General features: G+C 43.8%; 3 protein-coding genes across 3 annotated transcripts; 2 read left to right on the forward strand and 1 right to left on the reverse strand.

Annotated features, from left to right (window-relative positions):
- The first annotated feature begins 765 nt into the window (after positions 1-765).
- LOC139578974 (melanoregulin-like) lies at positions 766-4,900 on the forward strand. The gene is made up of 6 exons (XM_071407144.1): positions 766-1,414; positions 1,542-1,638; positions 2,344-2,506; positions 3,035-3,125; positions 3,281-3,444; positions 3,673-4,900. Exons 2-6 carry the CDS (start codon positions 1,544-1,546, stop codon positions 3,892-3,894), a joined length of 735 nt encoding a protein of 244 aa, XP_071263245.1. The 5' UTR covers positions 766-1,414; positions 1,542-1,543; the 3' UTR covers positions 3,895-4,900.
- Positions 4,901-11,788: 6,888 nt separating this feature from the next.
- Positions 11,789-14,770, forward strand: LOC139578983 (telethonin-like). The gene is made up of 2 exons (XM_071407149.1): positions 11,789-12,180; positions 12,522-14,770. Exons 1-2 carry the CDS (start codon positions 12,032-12,034, stop codon positions 12,910-12,912), a joined length of 540 nt encoding a protein of 179 aa, XP_071263250.1. The 5' UTR covers positions 11,789-12,031; the 3' UTR covers positions 12,913-14,770.
- A 7,658-nt stretch (positions 14,771-22,428) lies between these two features.
- Positions 22,429-25,211, reverse strand: LOC139562268 (proline-rich protein 29-like). The gene is made up of 5 exons (XM_071379863.1): positions 25,136-25,211; positions 24,601-24,723; positions 23,689-23,816; positions 22,750-22,947; positions 22,429-22,437 (listed from the first exon to the last, which is right to left on the reverse strand). Exons 1-5 carry the CDS (start codon positions 25,209-25,211, stop codon positions 22,429-22,431), a joined length of 534 nt encoding a protein of 177 aa, XP_071235964.1.
- Positions 25,212-25,438: the final 227 nt, after the last annotated feature.

Raw genomic sequence — 25,438 nt, forward strand, 5'->3', positions numbered from 1 at the left:
TTTTCGTTTACTATGTTACGCCTAGTCTGAGACCAGGCTGTCCAATAAGAAACACTTATTGTTTTAAAAAGTTTCTTCTTGCGTTCCCTAATGAACATGGTCACACTCCATTTTTCTCAGTCTCCCTCTTTCTCACCCTGTCTACAATTTGTATGCTTCTCTGTGCACTCGTGCTTGAGGCTGAGGTGTTTATATCATGATTATAACACTGACTAAAGTTGGCCTCACATGAAAGTCACCCTGTCATGGGAGCTGTCCATTAACAGTTACACTATGTTGTCCTTTTTTGCCTTTTGGAGTGTGGTAGATAACAAGATACAGAATTTGGGTAGAGATAATTTTGTGAACCAAGCGTACCTTTAGTCTAGAATAAAAAGAGGTCCATTCTGCATGGATAGAATCTAGTCTTTTTATAATAGGGGCACTGATTATCTTGTTTACTGATGAAACAGTTCTCTGATATATTTGCTATTTTACCATTTCCACTATGTTTAGAATACATCCAGATTATTGGCCTAGGGGCGATGACATCTAACAACAAATATTTTACTTTGAAGCAGTACATTCCCTAAACAAAAGCTTGTTTTGTTTGAAATATGTAGCCTAGGCTTCTTTCATCTGTGGAGTATGTAGTTTTAAGTGTATATGATTGGATGGATAAAGGAGATAAGTGGGGGTACAGGAGCTAGGGCCTTGCTATTGCTGCTGGGGGGCAGAGGATCGTTCAGCTCACATGACTGGGTTGTGACTGAGTTGGGTCTTGTGTGGATCTGTGGTGATGAGTAAGAGGGGAGAGGCTACTCGGTACTCTCTTTGTGCTGAGACATTCCCTGGGTCATCCTCTCTTCCAGCTTCTCTTTTCCAGGAGGAAAGTCTCTGGGCCAGGATTTGGAGACCCTAGCTAGCTACCTCTTCTGGACCTCAGACATCGGGACCTGGAATGAGAAGAGGATTCCACACTAGTATATACAGGGTGGATGTCGGATGGAGATTTGAACCCATAGATCTGTAACTTTTGTGTCTGGAAACTAGTTGAAAATGACCTGTTCACTCTTGACTCTCTTTTAGAATGGTTTCTGTCTGAACGAGATATTTGTCTTGAAACTAATTTTGTCAGTGTGGAGGCAGGGTATTAACAGAGCGAGAATCGTGGGTGTTCAACAGCTCTGTGAGTGCTGACAAACTTTTTCTCTTTGCTCCTGTGGATATTGTTTTGGAATCAAACTCGGAGGGTGTGACCAAGGTTCCAGGTCCAAGCCCTCATTCTACACCACTGGGTCACCTATCCTCAGCAGCCACAACAGGGAACTGGTAGACAGAAAGAGGTGGATATAGTGTGACCAACTACACCGGTGGAGAGGACATTTTTTTTTCCTTCTTACCTGTCCTATACCTGGATAGGACTTGAAAAACGGTACCGTATGCCCCCTCTTGTTTAGAAGAGTTTAACCATATCTGGACACTAGACCTTATCTGGACCTCTAACTGCTCTCACACTATCTTCTCCGACCGCTCTACTACCCTCTCTGTCTCTCTATCAGAGATGGGGGCTGCCTTCAAGAGGTTCTGTGCTCGGTTCTGTTGCTGCTGCTGCTATAGCGATGATGAAAGTGAGGAGGAGAAGGAGCCTTTAATCAGGTATGCAATCCATGACACACTGACATACACACTTATCGCCATGACACACTGACATACACACTTATCGCCATGACACACTGACATTCACACTTATCGCCATGACACACTGACATTCACACTTATCGCCATGACATTCACACTTATCGCCATGACATTCACACTTATCGCCATGACATACACACTTATCACCATGACAGCCCATGACATATGCACTTATCACCATGACAACCTGACACACTTCCACCACAGGAGGCTGCTGAGGGGAGGACGGCTCATAGTAATGTCTGGAACGGCATCAAACGTGTTTTGATGTATTTGATATCATTCCACCTATTCCGCTCCTCCCATTACCATGAGCCCGTACTCCCCAATTAAGGGGACGTCAACCTCCTGTGACTTACACACACTTATCGCGGCACACTATATGATGCTTAAAAAACAAACTATGTCACAATTCCTCATGTGATTTTTCACCCTCCTTATGTCTCTCCACACCAGTCCATAGATTTGAGAGATATGCCATGCTCTCCATCCACAGCCCTCCGATTTAGTCACTCTAGTGTAATTCACAGGTGTGGAACCAACCAACAAACAAAGATCCTCTCTATATCTATTGAATTGATAACAGCTTCACAGTCATCCTGATGTTCCCCTGATAGACCACGCGCCTGTGTGTGTGAGTGTCTATTTGTCTATTTGTTTCAGTCCTGACACTTTGGAGTACTTTGACCGCGAGGCGAAGAAGCGAAGGGAACAGGAACAGAACCTATGGAGTGAGCCAGGCGACCCGAGCCACTCGGAGAGAGACGATGACCGGATCCTGTACAACCTCATCCAGAACAGGAACCAGACCCGCAGGGGCTCGCTGGTACCAGAGGGGGGACCCAGGGAGGGGGACAGGGGACACTTACTGTATGACAACAGAGAGTTTGGGTCCCTAAGAGGGGGAAACAACCCACTGGGCACACACTGGTTGAATCAACGTTGTTTCCATGTAATTTCAATGAAATTACATTGAATCAACATGGAATAGACGTTGAATTGACGTCTGTGACCAATGGGAGGTGGACAAAATGAGAAATCTGGGGAAAGGAGAGGCAGCGTGAAGTTATGCTAGATTGTCTGCTCTGTCTACAAGGTTTTGCAGGGCAGCATACAACACTTTACCTCCATCAGCCAGTAGATGGTGCATTTTATGCACTCTAGTATAATGTAGGCCTACATTATCCAACTGGGTACCATGCCTGTCCTCTGTTGTCTCCTGTTTGTTGGGTGAATGTGCTGCACATCTCACAGTAGGCTTACTCTAGTTGATTGGCCTGTGTTTGTGGTGATAGTTGTGCACTAGGTTAATATTGTTTGTATGTAACCCTGTACCCTGTATGTAACCCTGTAGGCGCACCGGCGTCTGAGTGTGGACATTGAGGGTATGAGAGATCTGCGTCGGGAGGTCAGGGACAAGTGGAAGATGATCCTGGAGAATTTAGGTGAGAGAGAACAAATGGAATGGTAAAATGAGGGTGAGGGAGAACAAATGGACTGGAAAAATGAGGATGAGGGAGAACCAATGGAAGGGTAAAATGAGAGAAAGACAAAATGAATAAAATCTCATCTCAGCAACTGTGAACTCTCATTGGCTCAGGGTTCATGGCGGAGGCGGAGTCTCTGCTGACGGTGTCTGCCAGTGCGTCGTATGACCGTATGAAGAACGCCTCGGCGTCACGCACACTACTGCACACGCTCCACTCTGAGACGTCTATCTTCTACACCCGGGAGGCCCCACCTGAGAGATACCTCTTCATCCTGGTGAGAACAGAATCTAACAGAGGGGGACATTTTGTATCATGGTTATAATGTCTTCCACTTCTTTCTCCAAATCACTTCCTGTTTGATGATGATGACTCTTATGCCTCCCCTCTTCCTCTGTTTACTCTTTCTTCCTTCCCTCTTTGGGTCTTTTCTCTTTTTCCTTCACTCTTTGTTTTTCACCCTCCATCTTCCTCTCTCTTCCCCTTCTCTCTCCTTTTCATATAGGATCGTCTCATATACCTGGATGCTGCTGAGGACTTCTTGGCGAAGGCTAGACGCTTCTACCCCAAGCGTGATACTGATGATGAAGATGAGGACAACCCATTAGCCGTCAACCTGCCGTTGCTACTGGCCAGAGTGAACCGCACCATGAACGGAGAAGGGGGCGATGATGAGGACGAGAGGCTGGATGAGGAAGATGGGAGTGGAAGAGAGGACAACTTCTAGACCGAACAGGAGCTGCAATGACCTCAAACAGTAGACAGGGGGCAGTAGTTAGTTTGTTGCAGAGTTGGGAGTATACAGTACTAGGATGTCTGATTCTGAAAATACTCTCCCAATTTGCACTAACACTAGGGGATCTATTCAATCTGTGTTGCTGAAGTGTTACAAATTGTGCAATAGAAATGTAAAGGTCATTTTTGATTGAACAGACATATGCAGTGTTTACCGTGAAAGCAGTCTCTGCTAACACGGGAACTTTGCCTTTACATTTCAATCACTCTGTAACGCTGCCCTCCCGCGATTCAAATTTAGGAGAGCCCGAGGTTTGAACAAAAATATACAGCTTTCCTTTCTCCTCATCAGAACCGTGATCCAATATGGTTCTGTTTTTCTTATTTTTCTGTTTAGGCATACTTAGCTGGGTCTCAGGTATATTAGGGAGAGTTTTGGAGGTTATCACCCTGCCATTTTTTTTTATCCATCTGACAGTGTTAGTTACCCAACTCCTTGGGTCTGTTCATTATTGGTCTCCACCAGGGAACACAGTGGACACAGTTAACACAGCACTGAACCCCGTAGGGCACAGCTGTCCTGTTCCACATCAGCACTTTGTCTCATGATTATCAGCACTTGTTTTATCTAGTCACAAGACAGTATTTTAAAACCAGTAATTAAGATTACCTTGTAATAAATGTGTAGTAAACTAATTCAAATATTTTTGAGTTGTCAATTTCCTTACGGACCATGCTTATCAAGAGGTACTAGTGTGTTTTTGTTCATGAAGTTTACAGAGATGAGTTTACTAACAAAATGACTCAACTTTGAATGAGTGTGTGGGTCTGTATGAACAGTGGAGGTTGCAGTATGTGGGTATCTAATGGTCACTTTAAGTACATGTCAAGATTGTGAGAGCATTTGGGATGTTTGGGGAGTTGAAGGGGATGCAGCATGTGTCTTATGTTCTATTGTAAAGTTGATATGGGAAATAAAGTGGCAACCTGATACTGCAGACCAAGTTGTGTGTTTGTTTGGGAGGGTTAATGTGTCCACGGGGAGCTCTAAACTCCCAGTCACATGTCGGCATGGTGTGGTCACAGCTCCAACACTGGCTCAGCCATGCCGGCTGTGAGCCACGCCCCACAGAGATAGCCTCTGACCTGGCCTGTCCTGGGCGTGCTCGTCCCTCTGGGTTCACAGGGGTGTGAGGATGTTGATGGTCAGCTGTCTGTAATGTTACGTGAGAATGACACTGGTGAGGGTACATCTCTCAACACGGTAGCAGCCTGTTTCTTAGAGCATAGACAGACAGTGGATTCATGCCCAAAGGGGGAACAAAGCCACGCGCTCCCTCAGATTTGTCCTGTTTTTACATTTTTCAGATGTTAAATTAATTACTCAACTTTTTTGTGGAGGGGACACACTGACTGGACAAGGCTTCTAAAGTTTGTCATTTCCACTCTGAAATTTCGGACTTGATTTGCCCTAACGAAAAATGATTCAACCCCTACGAAAATGGCCATTAATTACTATCCACATAATAATTTACATTTCCTGTTGCTCAGGAATATATTCCTGCTGCGGTTCAAATTAAGATCCTACATCCGTAGCCACCTATCAATTTTATGAAGTTGGAGTTACATACACTTAGGTTGGAGTCATTAAAACTCGTTTTTCAACCACTCCACAAATTCCTTGTTAACAAACTATAGTTTTGTCAAGTTGGTTAGGACATCTACTGTTGTTGCATGACAGTAATTTTTCCAACAATTGTTTACTGACAGATTATTTCACTTATAATTCACTGTATCACAATTCCAGTGGGTCAGAAGTTTACATACACTAAGTTGACTGTGCCTTTAAACAGCTTGGAAAATTCCAGAAAATGATGTCATGGCTTTAGAAGCTTCTGATCGGCTAATTGACATAATTTGAGTCAATTGGAGGTATACCTGCGGATGTATTTCAAGGCATACCTTCAAACTCAGTGTCTCTTTGCTTGACATCATGGGAAAATCAAAAGAAATCAGCCAAGACCTCAGGAAAAAAAACATGTAGACCTCCACAAGTCTGGTTCATCCTTGGGAGCAATTTCCAAACACCTGAAGGTACCACGTTCATCTGTACAAACAATAGTATGCAAGTATAAACACCATGGGACCATGCAACCGTCATACCGCTCAGGAAGGAGACGCGTTCTGTCTCCTAGAGATGAACGTACTTTGGTGCGAAAAGTGCAAATCAATCCAAGAACAACAGCAAAGGACCTTGTGAAGATGCTGGAGGAAACTGGTTACAAAGGTATCTATATCCACAGTAAAACGAGTCCTATATCGGCATAACCTGAAAGGCCGCTCAGCAAGGAAGAAGCCACTGCTCCAAAACCGCCATAAAAAAAAGCCTAACTACTGTTTGCAACTGCACATGGGGACAAAGATTGTACTTTTTGGAGAAATGTCCTCTGGTCTGATGAAACAAAAAAATAGAACTGTTTGGCCATAATGACCATCGTTATGTTTGGAGGAAAAAGGGGTATTCTTGCATGCCAAAGAACACCATCCCAACCGTGAAGCACGGGGGTGGCAGGAACATGTTGTGGGGGTGCTTTGCTGCAGCAGGGACTGGTGCACTTCACAAAATAGATGGCATCATGAGGCAAGAAAATCATGTGGATTTATTGAAGCAACATCTCAAGACATCAGTCAGGAAGTTTAAAGCTTGGTTGCAAATGGGTCTTCCAAATGGACAATGACCCCAAGCATACTTCCAAAGTTGTGGAAAAATGACTTAAGGACAACAAAGTCATGGTATTGGAGTGGCCATCACAAAGCCCTGACCTCAATCCTATAGAATATTTGTGGGCAGAACTGAAAAAATGTGTGCGAGCAAGGAGGCCTACAAACCTTACTCAGTTGCACCAGCTCTGTCAGGAGGAATGGGCCAAAATTCACCCAACTTATTGTGGGAAGCTTGTGGGAGGCTACCCGAAACGTTTGACCCAAGTTAAACAATTTAAAGGCAATGCTACCAAATACTAATTGAGTGTATGTAAACTTCTGACCCACAGGGAATGTGATGAAAGAAATAAAAGCTGAAATAAATCATTCTCTGACATTTCACATTCTTAAAATAAAATATAATGGTGATCCTAACTGACCTAAAACAAGGATATTTTTTTTTTTCTCTCTCTCTCTCTCTCTCTCTCTCTCTCTCTCTCTCTCTCTCTCTCTCTCTCTCTCTCTCTCTCTCTCTCTGTGTGCGTACGTGTGTTTTGTGTGTGTGCGTGAGAGAGAGAAAATCTCTCTCTCTCTCTCTCTCTCTCTCTCAGTTCATTTAAGTGTCACTTCCCAGCAGCTGAGGCTGACTGTATAGTTATGTAACAGAGCGAGCACGCCCTGGCACTGTGGAGGGGGACGGAATGATCAGCCTGGCAGGATCACCTTATCATTGCTCACTGCCAGACATTTGACTTGTGTTGTTGTTGTTGTGTGCTTAAAGAACCCATGCAGTCATTTTTAACTCAATATCTAAGCATTTCTGCATTTCTGATTGTTTTCAATTAGAATGGTAAAAAATAAACAAAAAATCTTCTTAGCAAAGAGCAATTTCTCAAGCAATAATTTTGCTAGGACTGTCTGGGAGTGAGGAGGACAACTGAAAACTAGCTGTTATTGGCAGACAGGTTTGGAACTCTCTTTCTTTTTGGTCTATCAACTAATTTACAATATACCACAAACCCCAGAGGTGCCTAATTGCTATTAGAAACTGGTTACCAATAAGCGCAGTAAAAATAAATGTTTTGTCATACCCGTGGTATACGGTCTGATATACCATGGCTGTCAGCCAATTAGCATTCAGGGCTCGAACCACCCAGTTTATAATCTCGAATGTACTACTATGATGATGACTGTTATGATTTTACTTCACAGTAAGGGGGGGGTCACACTGCTTTACTAAAATTGCATTGGCCAACACAGTACTGTAATACCTACCATTTACATAGCAGACACAAAATGATAACAGTCCACACATTTTGGTATGTGTCCCCAGTGGGAATTGAACCCACAACTCTGGTGTTGCTAGTGCCATGTTCTTATAATCTGAGCAAAGTACAGGACCACTACAATACATAAATTCAATACAATACTGTAAAATACAATACACGATTACCATACAGGTGAAATATGTAGGATTGCCACCCCCACGAGCGTACCACCCTCCTTCACGCCATGGAGGAGGCATGCAATAACATCAACCCAGACCTATGTCAGGCTTGGATTCACCATACCAAAAGGTTTTTCCCCAGGTGCATGAATAATAAGGATATTTACTGCGATTCCGATGAGAACCTATGGCCAAATGCTCAAGACAGGGGTGATGCAAAATAGTGCCTGCTAAACATGATGTTTCTGTCATTTATTTAATTTGTTACATTGTGAAAGACATCTTTAATGATCATACCTTTGATCACACATGGGATAGAAATGATGGAAATTTGATGTTCAGTCAATTGCTATGGGTCGTGCAAGTGTATTGCCTGATGTGAAAACAGTGTAATGTAATGTAATTTACAGTACCGTAGCATTTACATTCAAAGGGCAATTGTGAAACATGTATCTTACATTGTTTCTATTGGATTAACTGGTTGCTAAAATAACTACATTGAGAACGTGTCATTATGTGGTGTTTTGGTGGTTAACCCTTGTGTTGTCTTATTAAGGGTAAACATTGACCCGCCGCTATGTTAAACAGCAGAGAAAACCCCCTAAATTATATTTTTTCAACTTGACATTTTATTACTTTTCCTAGAGTGACCCCAACATTAGAAAAAGTGAAACATCGCCTTCGTTCATATTTCCATGAAAGCTGTACACCAGCAGGGTACAAAGATTGTTTTAGGGTTATTTTTGACCCGGCAGTCATAAAATAATGTACACACCACAAACACACACACACACACACACACACACACACACACACACACACACACACACACACACACACACACACACACACACACACACACACACACACACACACACACACACACACACACACACACACACACACACACACACACACACACACACACACACACACACACACGTAAATAGCTATCTAGCAATATGACATGAAATGCTGTGTCAAATATCTAAAAGGCTGTAATGTAACATTAACTGTACATCTATCAGTCACTAGCGGAAACATTTACAGCTGCAATTAAGTTACATAATCTACAATCAGTTTGTTTGTTCCACCTGACGAAGATCCGTTTCAGATGGATACGTTGTCAATAAAGAGGTGAATTGGGAGCTTTAACAGTGTGCGGGCCTTCTTGTTCTTTACTCGCATTACAAATGTTACCAGTTTGGAGTTATGTACGAAGAGTTTTTCAAATTCACCACATATTTGTGAATATAGCACCAAAGCGATAAAAAAAAGCGGTAACACTGACTCATATGACAGTCACTAATGTACTGTATGTGCTAGGTGAATGAGTGTCAAAAAAAGACTGATTGACTTATCAAATGTCAAAATGTATTTAGTTCCGTTTTTTGAAAAGGAGAATGATCTCACTGCAGAAGTATGCCTCGAGACTTACTAGGTTTCTGCAATTGGAATCCTGAACTGAAGTGACATTTTTTGGTTACCATGGCTGCATAACACATAGTGTGTGTGTGTGTGTGTGTGTGTGTGTGTGTGTGTGTGTGTGTGTGTGTGTGTGTGTGTGTGTGTGTGTGTGTGTGTGTGTGTGTGTGTGTGTGTGTGTGTGTGTGTGTGTGTGTGTGTGTGTGTGTGTGTGTGTGTGTGTGTGTGTGTGTGTGCGTCTGCGATGTGATATCTTACATACGTTGTTGTGTCATTACGGTACATGTCTTAGACGTGAGAATAGGAAAATATTGCTGTACTTGGGGGCCATTTTTATGAGGTTTTATTTGAGGACATTTAAAATAAATAAAGTACATGAGAATATTAATGGAAACTAATAAGTCATAGCTCATGTATAACCTAAAGTTGAGCGAGAGGAACGAATCTAATACTTTATAATTATTTGTATTATCCGATAACTATGCAGCTGTGTAAAATATTGTACATTGAAGAATAGATTCATATCTAGTTTCAATATTAATTTGAAAGCAACGGATACATGCGTAACTTTAAATGTATTCTTGCTATGCAGGTGTTATATATTGGATGACATCAGTGTCTGATGCGGAAGAGTTAGTCATTGACAGAGTGGCTGGTAGTGACACCGAGGCGACATTACATGTGTGCGTGAGCGTCTGTGTGTGTGTGTGTGTGTGTGTGTTTTTGTGTGTGTGTGTTTTGTGTGTGCGTGTGTGTGTGTGTGCGTGAGAGAGAGAAAATCTTTAAGACTGTAACCTGAGAGACTCTTGGCTGGAGTGGGTCTCTGTCATCAGACTAATAAATCACAGTCCATGACAGACGAAACACTGCTACAACACAGCTAATAAGCCCGATAACAGATTCACAAGGTACTGTTCTCCAGTCAAATAGAAATGACTTGTGTTTTACTGACCGTAGTTTATACAAAAAAAGATTTGGTCCCTTGGTCAATGCCTTGGCCTGGTATCTGTTCCGTAGCACGTATAGACTGACCACCTGCCTACAGAACATCACCTTTGATCTCTAGTCTCTAAAAGGAACTGTTACCCCAAATATAGCCAGGCCGTACATGCCAGGGCACTCCAGGGTTACTGAAAGAGACAACCTTAAACTCAGCAGTTTCACACTGCTAGCTATCAAGATAACTGTCAGTTTCAAAATCTGTATGTATATGTACAGTATATGTACATGTACACTGAGTATACCAAACTTTAGGAACACTTTTATATTATTGAGTTGCCTTTCGCCCTCAGAACAGCCTCAATTCATCGAGGCATGGACTCTACAAGGTGTTCGAAAGCGTTCCACAGGGATGCTGGCCCATGTTGACTCTAATGCTTCCCACAGTTGTGGGAAGTTGGCTGGATGTCCTTTGTGGGGTGGACCATTCTTGATACACACAGGAAACTGTTGAGCTTGAAAAGCTAAGCAGTGTCGCAGTTCTTGACACAAACCGGTGCACCTGGCACCTACTACTGTACCCCGTTCAAAGGTACTTACATTCACCCTCCGACTGGCACATACACAGTCAATGTCTCAATTGTCTCAAGGTTTAAAAATCCTTCTTTAACCCGTCTCCCCCCTTCATCTACCCTGATTGAAGTGGATTTAACAGGTGACATCAGTAAGGGATCATAGCTTTCACCTGGATTCACCTGGTCAGTCTATGTCATGGAAAGAGTTCTTCATGTTTTGTATGTTCAATCTATGTATTCTCTCTTGGGGCAATAGAGTTTCCCCTCAACACCCAGCATTATTAGCATGAGCTAATCTCTTTCCACATTAGTGTTCTGCCACTGGTTACTATATGTACATCAAGACCTGAGCTCTATTCAGATGCCAGCTCTCAGAAGTACCCCCCTGTGTGCTCGTGTGTGTTTACATGTCTCTGAACACTGGGTCCGATAGTGCTCTTATGAGGGAAACGTTCTACTTCGTTTGATAACCAGATCTCCCTCAATTTAGCATGTTAGGTCGAGGTGATTATAGAGGGGATTGGGGGTATAATTTGAGTATCAGGGGATTCTGAGTACAATTACCGGTAACCCACCCACTCCCATTTCTTTACCGCACTCTCTTTCTCTCTCCCCCAACCACCTCCCTCTCTCTTTCTCAACAGCTGCCCTGAGTGAGTCAGTTCTAACTCCCGGGACAAAGTCAGAGACGGGCCGCTCTTGGTGTCAGGTGTCAGCACACACTAGCTGTGGAGTGACAACATGGCTTAGAAATAGCAGCAGGGCTTCTATAAGAGAGATAGACGGGCATGGTCCCAGACACAGACAGCAGAGACCCCCAGACCATCACCATCACCATCACCACAGAGGCAAGAGAGAGGAGAGACCTGCCTGAACCGTCACAGATTACCTTGGCTAGCAACTACAGACAGACAGATAGTCCAGAGAGAAGAACACCGAACACAGAGATACCAAGACAGACAGATAGAGGAGTCTGAGAAACTAACGGAGGTGATAAATCCGATATAAGGACCGAACTTCACCCACACGGAACCGTGATAATGCAGGTGTGTACCGTTGTTGAGAAGCGTGCTGGGGCCGTGGTGGGGGCTGAGCTGGCCTGCAGCGTACGGGAGGAGAACCAGGCTCAGAGGGAGAGCTATAAAGCCGACTGGAACAGTGTTAACATGAAGACCCGGGCCATGGACAGGTGAGTCCCAGCATTTGGACAAACTGTATTAATTTCTTCTGGTAGATGTAACGTATTGAACAACATTAAGTAATTTCTTCTTATTTAAAGTCTTCGATATCGATAAAGCTAGACGTCCTCCTATATTACCCTGCGAGTCATCATACTCAAGACTAGCCTACTGGATAATGTATCTAGTTATAAGAACTGTCAGGCTAATCTATCAGCTGACTGTAAAATGTAATGATTTTCTTTTCGCTGGTAGGATTCTCAGCTTGATACTGAGAGAGATTAGAGTTTGAAAATCACTGCGCAATGTCCAACTGTTCATTCCTAACTGTGTCGGTCTCATCTCTTTACAGGCAGACAATGAACATGAACGATGACTCTCGTCGGGAGACCTACACTCGTCAGTGGGAGGCTCGCTCTCTGGTCCAGGCCTGTCCCTCGGGGGTGTACAGAGTGGGCACCGTGGAGAGGGGTGTGAGGGAGCACCAGCTCCTGCCCAAGAGGAACACCCTGCCCCTGCCCATCTTCACCCCCGCACAGCTGGGCATCCGGCTGGGCCGCGGAGCACCACACACCCAGGAGGACCTCCGTACCTTCCCCATCCCCGACGGTGCCTGCCCTGGCAAGAGGGCCGTGGTCGAGATCACACAGGACCTGCCCCCCGCCAAGCCACTCAGGATGGAGTTCGCCAAGGCGCCCAAAGCACTGGGCCGCTCCGTGTCACAGGAGGTCCAGAGAGGGTGAAGGAAGAGGAGAGGAAGAGGAAGAGGAAGAATGGATGTTAGGGAGAAAGGTTCATTGTGGGGCTCAGCCCATCAGATAATAGCATGGAGGGGTGTGTATAGATTTATACCTAGTGACATTTATTCCATCCCTATTCCCTAGTAGAGCCGTCACACATTGCATACCTTTCCTGTTTCATTACTGTAGGTATTACATGTCCAATGTCGTACTGTTTGTTATACAAGGTATTATTCGCTTAGAGATCTGATGGCATCTTTTGACTGACAGAAAGGCAGACAAATGCTCTGTTCTTTCAGCTGTGCCATAAACTAATCTCCCTGCTGACTGGAAAAGACCAGACTGTCATTGTCACGTCTACACACTGAATGAACTGCCCCTGCCGCCCTGCCTGGCTAAAGCCAGCTGTGGATAAGCCACACAGCGTAGTATGGCATTCTGACCGCATTGTATGCAGTGGTACATTCTACCTCACTTGTCATATTATGGCAATGACACCTCACAGTATTGAGACAGCAGGATGTTTTATATGCTCAACCAATGTGTGTATGAGGATGAATTTATTGATGCATTCATGTGGAATGACCATGCACAGATGAGGGAGGTGAAGGAAGGGAAATATGAAGATATCAAAGACACTTCAAAAGGGACAGAGTGGGAGAGAGCAGAAGAGAATTGGAACTGTAGAGAGGAAAGGAACAAGAAAGTGGGCAGGGAGGGAGGGGTGGGCTCAACATACCTTGGCATCCATCCCTCTTCTTTTGTAACAATGGAGAGCTGGTGAGCCTCCAGACCTTCAGAAGTCCTTGACACACTCTAATCCTGGGTGAGAGGACAGAACGGTACGACACGATCCCACACTGGGAACCCAGACAAAGGAGCCCCGTGGTCACAGACGTCAATTCAACATCTATTCCACGTTGGTTCAATGTAATTTCATTGAAATGACGTGGACACAACGTTGATTCAGCCAGTGTGTGCCCAGTGGGAGGTGTGTGTGAGCTGACAATTCATGACTCAACTCATTGATATAGACTGACCATCTGTACGATCAAGACTTATTGTCTATATTTTAACAAGGTGTAATTTGACCGTGTATGAGCTGATCTGCCCACCTAGCTGTGTGTTAATGTTGACATCTGATGTATCTGGTAGAGTTAGTGAACAGATCATACAGAATGATGTGTCTCTACTGTTGTTGAGGAAAGTGGGGTAAGTTGAGCCATTTCTTACATTCAGCATCACTCTGTCAAGGGAAATATAGTATTCGTTCTAACAAAGATATCTACATGTATTTCAGGATGTTGTGTATCCCTGGAAATAAACAGAATTCATGTAAACATTATAGTTCTGAAAGCATAGTTTGTCCAAAAAAAGTGGTCTCTTGGCACAACTTAGTTGAGCCGGGGGCCGGGTAAGTTAAGCCGTCTACAAAGTTCTGTACTGAATGAAATATTACCACTACCTGTTTCCCAAACACAATTCAACACCATCACAATCACTTGTTTGTCTTGTAATAATTTAAAGCATCTTTTAACACTTGCCATTGGCTCAACTTACCCCAAGGCAAACATTTTGACAATATCAGCCCACACAGTTACAAGGATGCACTTTCATGCCAGGTTTAGGACCTCATATTGTAGCTTATAAAGACTCCACATTATGTATAGAACAATTTTTCACAGACTCCATGAAATTATGACCTCTTCCTAAATATTTAGTCAAATTATTAATTTTGTGTATGGTTTCCAAGAAACAGCTAACCCTTTTGGCTCAACGTATCCCTATCTGTTTTCATGTGTTTTTAAAATGTTTTTAGAATTATTTTTGTATAATAAAATCTGAAGTGCTTTTCACTTTTTTTCTGTGTGTTGACCTGTCTTAATAAAAAAAGTTGAGTACAACCATCACAAAGACCACACACACACACACACACACACACACACACACACACACACACACACACACACACACACACACACACACACACACACACACACACACACACACACACACACACACACACACACACACACACACACACACAGTAAATGGGGAGTGGTGATGATAGATGAAGCTACGCCTGACTGATTATCAGCTGTAAACAACATGGCTGACTCATGACCTTGCACCTACAGACTTCTGTTCAGGCAGCAACAGCTGGACTGGGTTAGACACTTCAACATACAGCTTTATTAGTGGGGTAGAATAAACATGGTCAAGCTCTGGAATAAGGAGAGTACAGATGTAAGATCTTAATTTGAGCAAGTTTGTTACAGCAGGAAAATAGTCCTGCAGTAACAAGAAATGTGAATTATTATGTCGATTATAATTAATGGACATTTTTGTAGGGGCTTATAGATTTTTTCGTAAGGAAAATCAAGTCTGAAATTTCAAAGTGGAAATTAAAAACTTCAGAAGATTTCTCAAACTTCAAATACACTACAAGTTTTCTTGAAAGTTCCCCTGCAACAGGGTGATACAATTAGTGCCTAACATCTTACCGTAAGGATGGAAACTTGTAGACGGACTGAGCTGGACATCTCTCATCTCTATCTCTTGACTTTTTCAACATTTTGTTACGTTACAGCCTCATAATAAAATGTATTAAATTGTTTTTCCCCCCTCATCAATCTACACACAATACCGCATAATGAAAACGCAAGAACAGGTTTTTAGAAATATTTGAGAAATATTACATTTACATGACATAAGTATTAAGACCCTTTATTCAGTACTTTGTTGAAGCCCCTTTGGTAGCGATTACAGCCTTGAGTCTTCTTGGGTATGATGTTACAAGCTTAGCATACCTGCATTCAGAGACTTGTCTCGAAGTCATTCCTGCATTGTCTTGGCTGTGTGCTTAGAGTCGTTGTACGGTTGGAAGGTGAACCTTCGCCCCAGTCTGAGGTCCTGAGAGCTCGGGAGCAGGTCAAGAATCTCTCTGTACTTTGCTCCATTTATCTTTCTCTCGATCCTGACTAGTCTCCCAGTCCCTGCCGCTGAAAAACACCCCCACAGCTGCCACCACCATGCTTCACTGCTTCACCAAGTTTCCTCCAGACGTGACGCTTGGCATTCAGGCCAAAGGGTTACATTTTGGTTTCATCAGACCGGAGAATCTTGTTTCTCATGGTCTGAGAGTCCTTTAGATACCTTTTGGCAAACTTCAATCGGGCTGTCATGTGCCTTTTACTGAGGAGTGGCTTCCGTCTGGCCACTCTACCATAAAGGCCTGATTGGTGGAGTGCTGCAGAGATGGTTGTCCTTCTAGAAGGTTCTCCCATCCCCACAGAGGAACTCTCTAGCTCTGTCAGAGTGACCATCGGGTTCTTGGTCACCTCCCTGACTAAGGCCCTTCTCCTCCGATTGCTCAGTTTGGCGGGTGGCCAGCTAGGAAGAGTCTTGGTGGCTCTAAACTTCTTCCATTTAAGAATGATGGAGGCCACTGTCTTCCTGAGGACCTTTAATGCTGCAGAAACGTTTTGGGTACCATTCCCCAGATCTGTGCCTCAACATAATCCTGTCTCGGAGCTTTACGGCCAATTCCTTCAACCTCATGGCTTGGTTTTTACTCTGACATGCACTGTCAACTGTGGGACCTTATATAGACAGGTGTGTGCTTTTCCAAATTATGTCCAATCAATGGAATTTACTACAGGTGGACTGTAGTCAAGTTGTAGAAACATCTCAAGGATGCTCAATGGAAACAGGATGCACCTGAGCTCAATTTCGAGTCTCATAGCAAAGGGTCTGAATACTTATGTAAATAAGGTATTTCTGTTTTTTATTTGTCCCTGTCATCTCTCTTTATTGCTTTTTCCCCAGTAGGCTAACATCTCCACCGGCTCTCTGCCTAGGACACACTGTTCCAGTCTCGACCCACATACTGTGACCTCTCTACTACTTTCTCTCCCTTGTCCTTTCATGTTTACTCTTTCCTTCCAACTCACAGTTTCTCCAACTGGGATTGTTCATTTTCTCCCACTTCCCTTTCTTTTGGTCTTTCTCTCCATCTCTCCCTCTCTCTATCCTTTTCTCTGCCCACCCCTTGTCTCTCTGTTATGGGGTCTAGTATGGCTCTGTGTAGGGGTCTAGGTATTATTAGCAGGGTAAACATTGCTATCACTAGAGAGACAGAGCCAGAGAGACAGCCGTATCTGCCTGTTCTTCTCCTCTGAGCTCTTAATCCCTCACTTTTTAATCAGAGCTTTGGTTCATCTGGTCTGCTTCCTTTCCCCCATATCTAGAATATTCCCCCCCTCTACCACCCCCCTAAACCCTATCTGCCACAGCCACACCCCAAACAGGCCGAGACAGAATCCACCATAGACGCTGCCAAGTCACGAAACTCCCCTCCAGTAGCCAAGGAATGTCAGTTGACACGGAGAGTGAAGTTCATGTGGAAAATCTCAACACAACACGGACTCCCCCAAGTCTCAGTCCATCAGATAACCCTCATCCCATATCTCCTACTCCATCGACTAACTGTACATGCATTCTAGCACAGATATTACTTGTGTGTAACTTTAACTTGATTGAATTAATCCATCCATTCATTGAGTGAGTGAATTACCGGTATATGCTTTATTGTCTCCCATTTCAAGACCGACCCCAGATTTCGTTGTATTCTTCATCACCTTCAGGGTTCATGGAGTCAGTTTGCTTTTGATCTCCTGCCTTCTAACCCCCCTGTGTACTCATCACAGTACATTTAAACCCTCGGGGGGTCATGAGAGGTCATACTGTGGTGAAGTACGGTAGAATGAAGAGTCACTGTGAACGCCTGTCAAAACATGTGTTCTATTCTCTTGTGACCAATCAATAGGCTCTTAAAAGCACTTATGTCACACCCTGATCTATTTCACCCGTCTTGTGCTTGTCTCCACCCCCCTCACCAGGTGTATCCCATTTGTCCCTAATATCTCCTGTGTATTTACTGTATACCTGCGTTTTCTGTTTGTCTTTTGCCACTTCGTCTTGTCCAGTCATGTCCTATCAGTGTTCTTTTTCCCAATTTTTGAGTTTCCATAGTTGCTGTTTTCTAGTCCTCCCGGTTTTTCCAACATTTTCGGACTACTAAACAGCTATTGATTTAGAACAACGGAGATACCACAAGTCGAAAAGAAAACAGGAGCTGCCTCCAATATTGCAGCACCATTTCAACTTCATCTTCTAATCCCCTATGCTTAGTATAATACAGTGACAACTAAAATATACCAAAAAAACGATTTAGTTCAATCAAGGTAAGCTAAATATGATGTGGCTGTCCATGGCACTGATTTCTGTGTGTGCATGCAAGTAGAAAAACACATTTTGACTGACCCTACTTGAAGGGAAACGCCAATGCCATCCTCCTCTTTCATGTTGCCCTATATTCTGACTGTCATACAGTATACACCTTTAGTTTTTATTGTCATAGGCTACCTGTCTAAAATGCTTGCTTGCTAGTCTAACTTCCTTTCATAGACAACGATGCACCAGGCCAGCTAGTTAACATTAGCGTACTACATCTAGCTACATGTTGAACTTCCATCCTCTCAGGCCAGGGGCACAATGTATGAATTTATGGTTGGATCAGAATTGCCATTATAATCATTGGCCAGTACAGAGAATTAAGTAAAACCACAAGTCCAAATTCCTATCTCCATCCATGGCTGACTTAGGAAAGGCCGATTTTAGCTAGCTAGCTAACCACCGGAGGACATTGACATAGCGAGAAGCAACAAATCAAGTTTTTTTTCTGTTTCTGATGTGATGTGATTGGTGTGAAGCCAAATCCAAACTTGCTTCCCTTGACACTTTTTGGGGAGTGAGCCAGGACCATCTTTTTCTTCTTCTTTGGTCTCATGGTATTTTCACATTTTGTTTGTGCATGCCGCCACTTACTATGTGTTCAATCACGTTCAATTTGTGATACAAAAATAAAAAGGGGGAAAAAATATAAAATTGCACCACCAACCAACACTACACATATACCACTATTTCATACAAATTAAAAGCCTCAGAACATCTTATAACTCTTCTGCAGTAAAATCTCATACACCCAGGTACCTCCCTGCAGCTGCCACCTACACTCATTAAAAACCCACTGCCCCATTCCACTACTTTGACCTGATCTGCTCCTGAACCATGCCAACAGCCTGGGAGGACGGGACACCACCACTCAACACCCCCTGTAACTCTTCTGACGTCAGATCTCGTATACCCAAATACTTCTCTGCAGCTGCCACCACAACATCTATTTTCTGTGATTTACTTCCCTCACCCTTGACCCATCCTCCTCTACTTTCTTCACTGCCACAGCATACGACACCTTCTGCACTACTCTGATTCTGGCCACTTCCACCTGCCTTTATCGCACCGGACACTTTCGATCCCCGGCACTGATCTTTACCCAAGTCGCATGACACTGAGCGCCTGCTCCCTCTGGTCAGAAGAAACACAAACAAATATCTCAAGTCCACTACAGATTACCTTCACTGATTCAACTGCACCCAACTCCTTTCTCAACCACCCTGAAACCACAAATGGAACCGCCAAAAGGCATGGATCCACTTTCTCCAAAAATGTCACTCCTACTGGACCAGATTCTTCTTTATCCATTGATGCCAGGCTCGGGTTCCGAGCTCTTCACCACACCTTCCACCTCACTTAACTCGCCCTCATTCACTTCCATTTTACCTCCAGATCTCGGTTTGGCTCACGGCTCACTCGGTTTGCACTTGACACCAATCTTCTTTGAAACCCCATGTCCATGTTTAGCGCCATCTTCCTCAGATTCAGATTCAACATCTGCTTTCCTCGTTCTCTTCAACCTCTTCATTCCTCCTCAGAAACTCACCTTTATGTCTCCCTGTTCCAAAATTCCTGGTCCATGATTCCTCCTACAACGGTTTACAAATGTTTGCTAATGTTATCAACTCTGTTGCGTCAGGACAGCTGAGCTCACTCAGTTTAGCGCAAACACTGATTGGCTGTTATTATTATTTTTTAAATATCAAGGGAGGCTAAATGCTCTCTAGCTTCCCTTGCTATGGGCAACAACCATGTCATACTCTTTTTGAACAAACCGCATCAGATAGATGAGCTACACATACTGAGATAAAGGGGCTCTGTTTTGTTTGCTCTCTCCAGTGAGAAATATTTTTTATTTAACTAGGCAGGTCGGTTAAGAACAAATTCTTATTTACAATGACGGCCTAGTGGGTTAACTGCCTTGTTCAGGGGAAAAACGATAGATTTTTACCTTGTCAGCTCGGGGATTCAATCGAGCAACATTTCAGTTACTGGCCCAACACTCTAACCACTAGGCTATCTGCTGCCCCAAAACTCAGTCTCTTGCAAATTTTTTCTTGTTACATTTTTGGGGGAAGCACAGGGGCCCCCTCAGATTTGTCCTGTTTAATAAAAAATGTATAATTTGTTGTTCATTTTGCTGTTGTTTCTCTGTGCCCCCTAGCAATTTTATGAAGTTCGCTTTAGCTAGCCCAGATAGTTATGAGGTTGGGAGATTAGGAACCTAACTACCAAAAGGGCAATTCAGGCTATCAATCAAGTTAGAGTAGCTAGCCTGTCTAACTGTCTCAGCTGGCATGCCGGTTGGTAAACTTTAGAAAAGCAAGCAATAACGAAATGTACTGAATAAGTCACATTCCTTTCCATCTTTTACCCAGATTTTAGTATAGATGCAGAGAACCATATTTAGTTTCTTTAAAAAGAATAACAACTAGTCTGGAGGATACAGACAGCTCAAGGAGTATGCTTAGATATGCAGAAAAATATACAGATTTTTGACATACACTAAATATACAGAAGTATGTGGACACCCCTTCAAATTAGTGGATTCTGCTATTTCAGCCACACCCGTTACGATCTCCATATACAATCATTGGCAGTAGAATGCACCTTTTCCAACAAGTCAGTATGCAAATTTCGGCCCTGCTAGAGCAATTGAGCTACGGTCAATTGTAAGTGCTGGTATTGTGAAGTGGAAATATATAGGAGCAACAACGGCTCAGCCGCAAAGTGGTAGGCCACACAAGCTCACAGACCGGGACCACTGAGGGTGGAGGGTGGAGCTGGGACTGGGAATAGCCAAATGAGCTGAGGGCTGACATGGTCATGGTACTGAAGCGTTTAGAGCGTAGAAATTGTATATCCTCAGTTACAACACTCACTACTGAGTTCCAAACTGCCTCTGGAAGCAAAGTCAGCACAATAACTGTTCGTTGAGAGCTTCATGAAATGGGTTTCCATGGCCGAGCAGCCGCACACAAGCCTAAGATCACCATACGCAATGCCAAGCGTTTGTAGGAGTGGTGTAAAGCTCGCCGCCATTCCTGTTTCAGCATGACAATGCCCCCGTGCACAAAGCGAGGTCCGTACAGAAATGATTTGTCGAGATCGGTGTGGAAGAATTTGACTGGCATGCACAGAGCCCTGACCTCAACCCAACTGAACACCTTTGGGATGAATTGGAATGCTGACTGCTAGCCAGGCCTAATCGCCCAACATCAGTGCCCGACCTCACTATTGCTCTTGTGGCTGAATGGAAGCAAGTCCCTGCAGCAATGTTCCAACATCCAGTGGAAAGCCTTCCCAGAAGAGTGGAGGCTGTTGTAGCAGCAAAGGGGGGACCAACTCCATGGTAATGCCCATGATTTTGGAATGAGATGTTTGACGAGCAGGTGTCCACATACTTTTGGTCATGTAGTGTATATATGAACTTGTCAGATACTCACTGAAATAACAAGTGACATCCTGATAGACATGCTGGTGGACATGGATATAAACGAGCGGCTTGACATTTATTGTCACGAATCTTGCCGTGGAGGCAAACCTGAGCGATTTCCGCTAGATGAGCCAGTTGCAAAGTAAAAATTGGCTATATCATAAACATGTACAGTATGAATACAAAAATTAGCTTTTTGGTCTTAATTTAAGGTTAGGGTTAGGCATTAGGGTCAGCAGTGTGGTTAATGTTAAGGTTAAGGTTAGGGTTAGGTTTAACATCTGATTTTATGACTTTGTGGCTGTGTTAGCTAGTGACCTCTCTGCAGAGCTGCCTCCAGGTCAAGATTCATGACAATAAATGCCAACCTGCTGTGAACTAACTCACACGCTCATAGAAAAGCACCCTCTGACTTTGTCATGACAAAGATGATGCTGCTCCCTGCTGGGTGTTTTATGTAATGCATGTAGGAATAAGGCCCAAAACTGCTATAATATTGGATAATATATGCCATTTAGCAGACATATATCCAAACTGACTTACGGTCATACATTTTATGTATGGGTGGTGTCAGGATTCAAACCCACAACCCTAGTGTTAAAAGTGCCATACCAACTGAGCTACAGTACAAGTCTGGAAGTGAGCTTAAAAACATTGAACAATGCTGAACAATGATGAGCTTGGCCTTTTCTTTACTTGAAATAACATGTAAAGGAACAACAATCTAAAAAGGAAGGCCCACATTAAAATGTGTCAACACAAAAAACAGAAATGCAGTGAGCATTCTACGATTTCTGCAAGATACACAAACATGATATTATGAATATCTATTATAAAGAACAAAACTGCAGTGCCTCTGAAATGTATTTCTGTTTACTATGAGTTTCGAATGATTCTATCTAAAATCTATAATAATAAGGCTAACGATGAATGGATGCTGTAGAGGGTGCCAATGGGATGTTAGATCCATAGAATTAGTAGTAGTAGTAGTAATTGAAGAAGATATCACATATCATTGTTATCTCTGGCCCACATTGTTTCACAACATCAGTCTATGTAAGTGTGGGTACAGTAGGGGTTATGAATGGGGTTGTGTTGTGATTCACCTGATGGTGTCTCTGTGTGTCTCTGTGTGGGGAGAGTGCTAGCTCCAGGGGTTCAGCAGTGTTGTGGTAGACCAGGCTAGGGTGAGGCTGGGGTGGAGGCAACCAGGTTGGGTAGGGCAGGTAGGCCGGGGTAGGCTGGTAATGGTACACCTCTGGATCCTCCTCCTCCTCCTCCTGCAGTATGTAACCCTTATTTAACTAGGCAAGTCAGTTAAGAACAAATTCTTATTTACAATCACGGCCTACCCCAGCCAAACCCTCCCCTAACCTGGACGACGCTGAGCCAATTGTGAGCCCGCCCTATGGGACTTCCGATTACGGCCGGTTGTGATACAGCCCGGGATCAAACCAGGGTCTGACGCCTCTAGCACTGAGATGCTGCGCCTTAGAGCGCTGCACCACTCGGGAGCTGTAAAATCCCTTGGGGACAGCTGGCCTGGAGGGGAGGATAAAAACAGCCCATTCAGACACAGCATTTGTCAAATGGCACCATATTCCCTAGTAGTGCACTATATAGTGATTAGGGTGCCATTTGGGGCTCATCCTCACTCTCCACTGCAATGGGTTGGACGACCTACTGCTTATGGAGCCTCAACACAACCACTTAACTGACTAGGAACAGTGTGACCCAAAACAGACTCCAAAAATAACTTTTAGGTGCATTAGCTAATGTGAGGAGTCACTCTGACCTCGGTCTGTTTACTTTTCCAGATTGTCATGTCAGAATAAGTATGTCTCTACCTACTGAAACACATGTTTTCAGATGAATAATGTAAGATGAGTGTGCTGCACACGGACAGGCTGGATGATAAGTTGGCACATGTGACTAACAGTAAATGTACTTCAGGGGTGGAGCTGGGGCTGGGGATAGCCAAATGACTGAACTTCAGAGGTAGACGGAGGGTGGAGTTGGGGCTGGGAATAGCCAAATGACTGTACCTCAGAGGTAGACGAAGGGTGGAGCTGGGGCTGGGAATAGCCAAATGAGCTGAGGGCTGACATGGTCATGTTGTTCATGATGACCTGGTGCATCTGTGCATTCTGGATCATCATCAGCTCCACCAGGTCTGAAGAATAGCAGAGAGCAACGTTACACACACACACACACACACACACACACACACACACACACACACACACACACACACACACACACACACACACACACACACACACACACACACACACACACACACACACACACACACACACACACACACACACACACACAACTGCATGGAAGCTAACTTCTTCTTTATGCCTGTTGTGCTGTCCTTTATCCTTTAAGTGACAATCAACCCGTTTCAACCCGCATGGTGTCCAATCACGAGTTATAAATCAGATCTACCATCTACCGTTTTATCCCCTCCATTCCTCAATTTCTGTCTGACATCCTTCCAGCAATAGGAAAATACAGATTTTGCACGCTGGCTGCTTGTCATGGTACTCTGGCGACAGCCTGATGCAACATTTAGCAAAACGACACTATATTATACAACTCTGTCAAAACTAGAGGAATCCGAACTACTCATTGAATAATATCAGAAATAATGCCAATACTGAAATGAACCTCAATATAAGTGAGTTGAAAGTAAGAGGAGCAGAAAGGTGTCAGAGCAAACAATCACTGCCCTGGCCTGAGCGACCAACAGACAGACAATGGTGAGGCTAGAGGTGGAGAAGGAGTGCTATAAAGAACATGACTGTAATTATAGATGGTTGAGCTCTGGCCCTTAGGTCCAACTGGCACCTGCAGTGACATTCACAAACACAGAACTCAATCCACACAGAGAACGAGTGAGGCGGGCTCTGTCTGAAAAGGGATCTTGACAGCCTGCCTGCCATACGCACCCTGCTTGACGTGTGCTGGCCGGGTGGAAGGAGTGGGAGATGACATGGCAGCAGAGAGCTGCTGTAGGATGGTGGTGGGCTGCTGGGAAGCCTGGGAAGGAGACATGAGACTGTAATGAGGATCTCTTCCTGGAGGCATGCAGCCAGGGAGAATATCTATCTCCCATATCTAATACTGCCATGGATGAACTGCTGTTGAGAGGCAGGCAATATCAGCCCACTCACTCAACATAGTTAACAGTAGCAATGCGCGATAAAACATCCAATTAAAACTATAAGGTAGTGAGCCTGAGATATGCATCAAGAAGATATGACTCATCAAGCTATTAAGACAATACTCAAATCACAGCTGTTGTAGGCTAAAGATGCCTCCCTTGATGATGCTGCGCATGATGTCAATGGCATGCAGAGAGCCAACTTTCTCTGTAAATGAGTGTGGGTGTTAAATATCACATAGAATTACAGTTTCTATGATATGCCAAGAAAACAGGTCAACTGTATTTTTTGCTACCAAAAAAATCCCTGTTGGCCAAACGTATTATTATCTGCACATTCTGTGCGTCCTGGTTCCACTGCTGAAACTGTGGGTAAGTATCATCTGTCCATGCCATTGAGTTTCATATGTTGGTAGAAATAGAGCTGTAAACAGTAACTGAAGATAAACCTTGTTTTGATGCAACCCAGGCTTGGAGTATACACGCACTAGTTGGGTTGACAAGGCGTCAAAGCGCAAACAACAATTGCGAGAAATAAGCGCAGGTTGTTGAGCACATATAAGCTGGTGCGTCACTCACTGTAATGATTATGCTGCTATGGGATATTTAAACTAGGACTAATT

This window comes from Salvelinus alpinus, chromosome 1 (assembly GCF_045679555.1).
Source record: "Salvelinus alpinus chromosome 1, SLU_Salpinus.1, whole genome shotgun sequence".
NCBI classification, from domain to species: domain Eukaryota; kingdom Metazoa; phylum Chordata; class Actinopteri; order Salmoniformes; family Salmonidae; genus Salvelinus; species Salvelinus alpinus.

Coding starts and splice junctions, on each gene's coding strand:
- LOC139578974 (XM_071407144.1), top strand. CDS start 1,544: ATGGGGGCTGCCTTCAAGAGGTTCTGTGCTCGGTTCTGTTGCTGCTGC. Junction 2,507..3,034: donor AGACCCGCAGGGGCTCGCTG/GTACCAGAGGGG, acceptor GTAACCCTGTAG/GCGCACCGGCGTCTGAGTGT. Junction 3,445..3,672: donor AGAGATACCTCTTCATCCTG/GTGAGAACAGAA, acceptor CTTTTCATATAG/GATCGTCTCATATACCTGGA.
- LOC139562268 (XM_071379863.1), bottom strand. CDS start 25,211: ATGGCATGGACAGATGATACTTACCCACAGTTTCAGCAGTGGAACCAG. Junction 24,724..25,135: donor GAATGTGCAGATAATAATAC/GTTTGGCCAACA, acceptor CTCCAGGAAGAG/ATCCTCATTACAGTCTCATG. Junction 23,817..24,600: donor GCCAGCACACGTCAAGCAGG/GTGCGTATGGCA, acceptor GCTATTCTTCAG/ACCTGGTGGAGCTGATGATG.
- LOC139578983 (XM_071407149.1), top strand. CDS start 12,032: ATGCAGGTGTGTACCGTTGTTGAGAAGCGTGCTGGGGCCGTGGTGGGG. Junction 12,181..12,521: donor AAGACCCGGGCCATGGACAG/GTGAGTCCCAGC, acceptor ATCTCTTTACAG/GCAGACAATGAACATGAACG.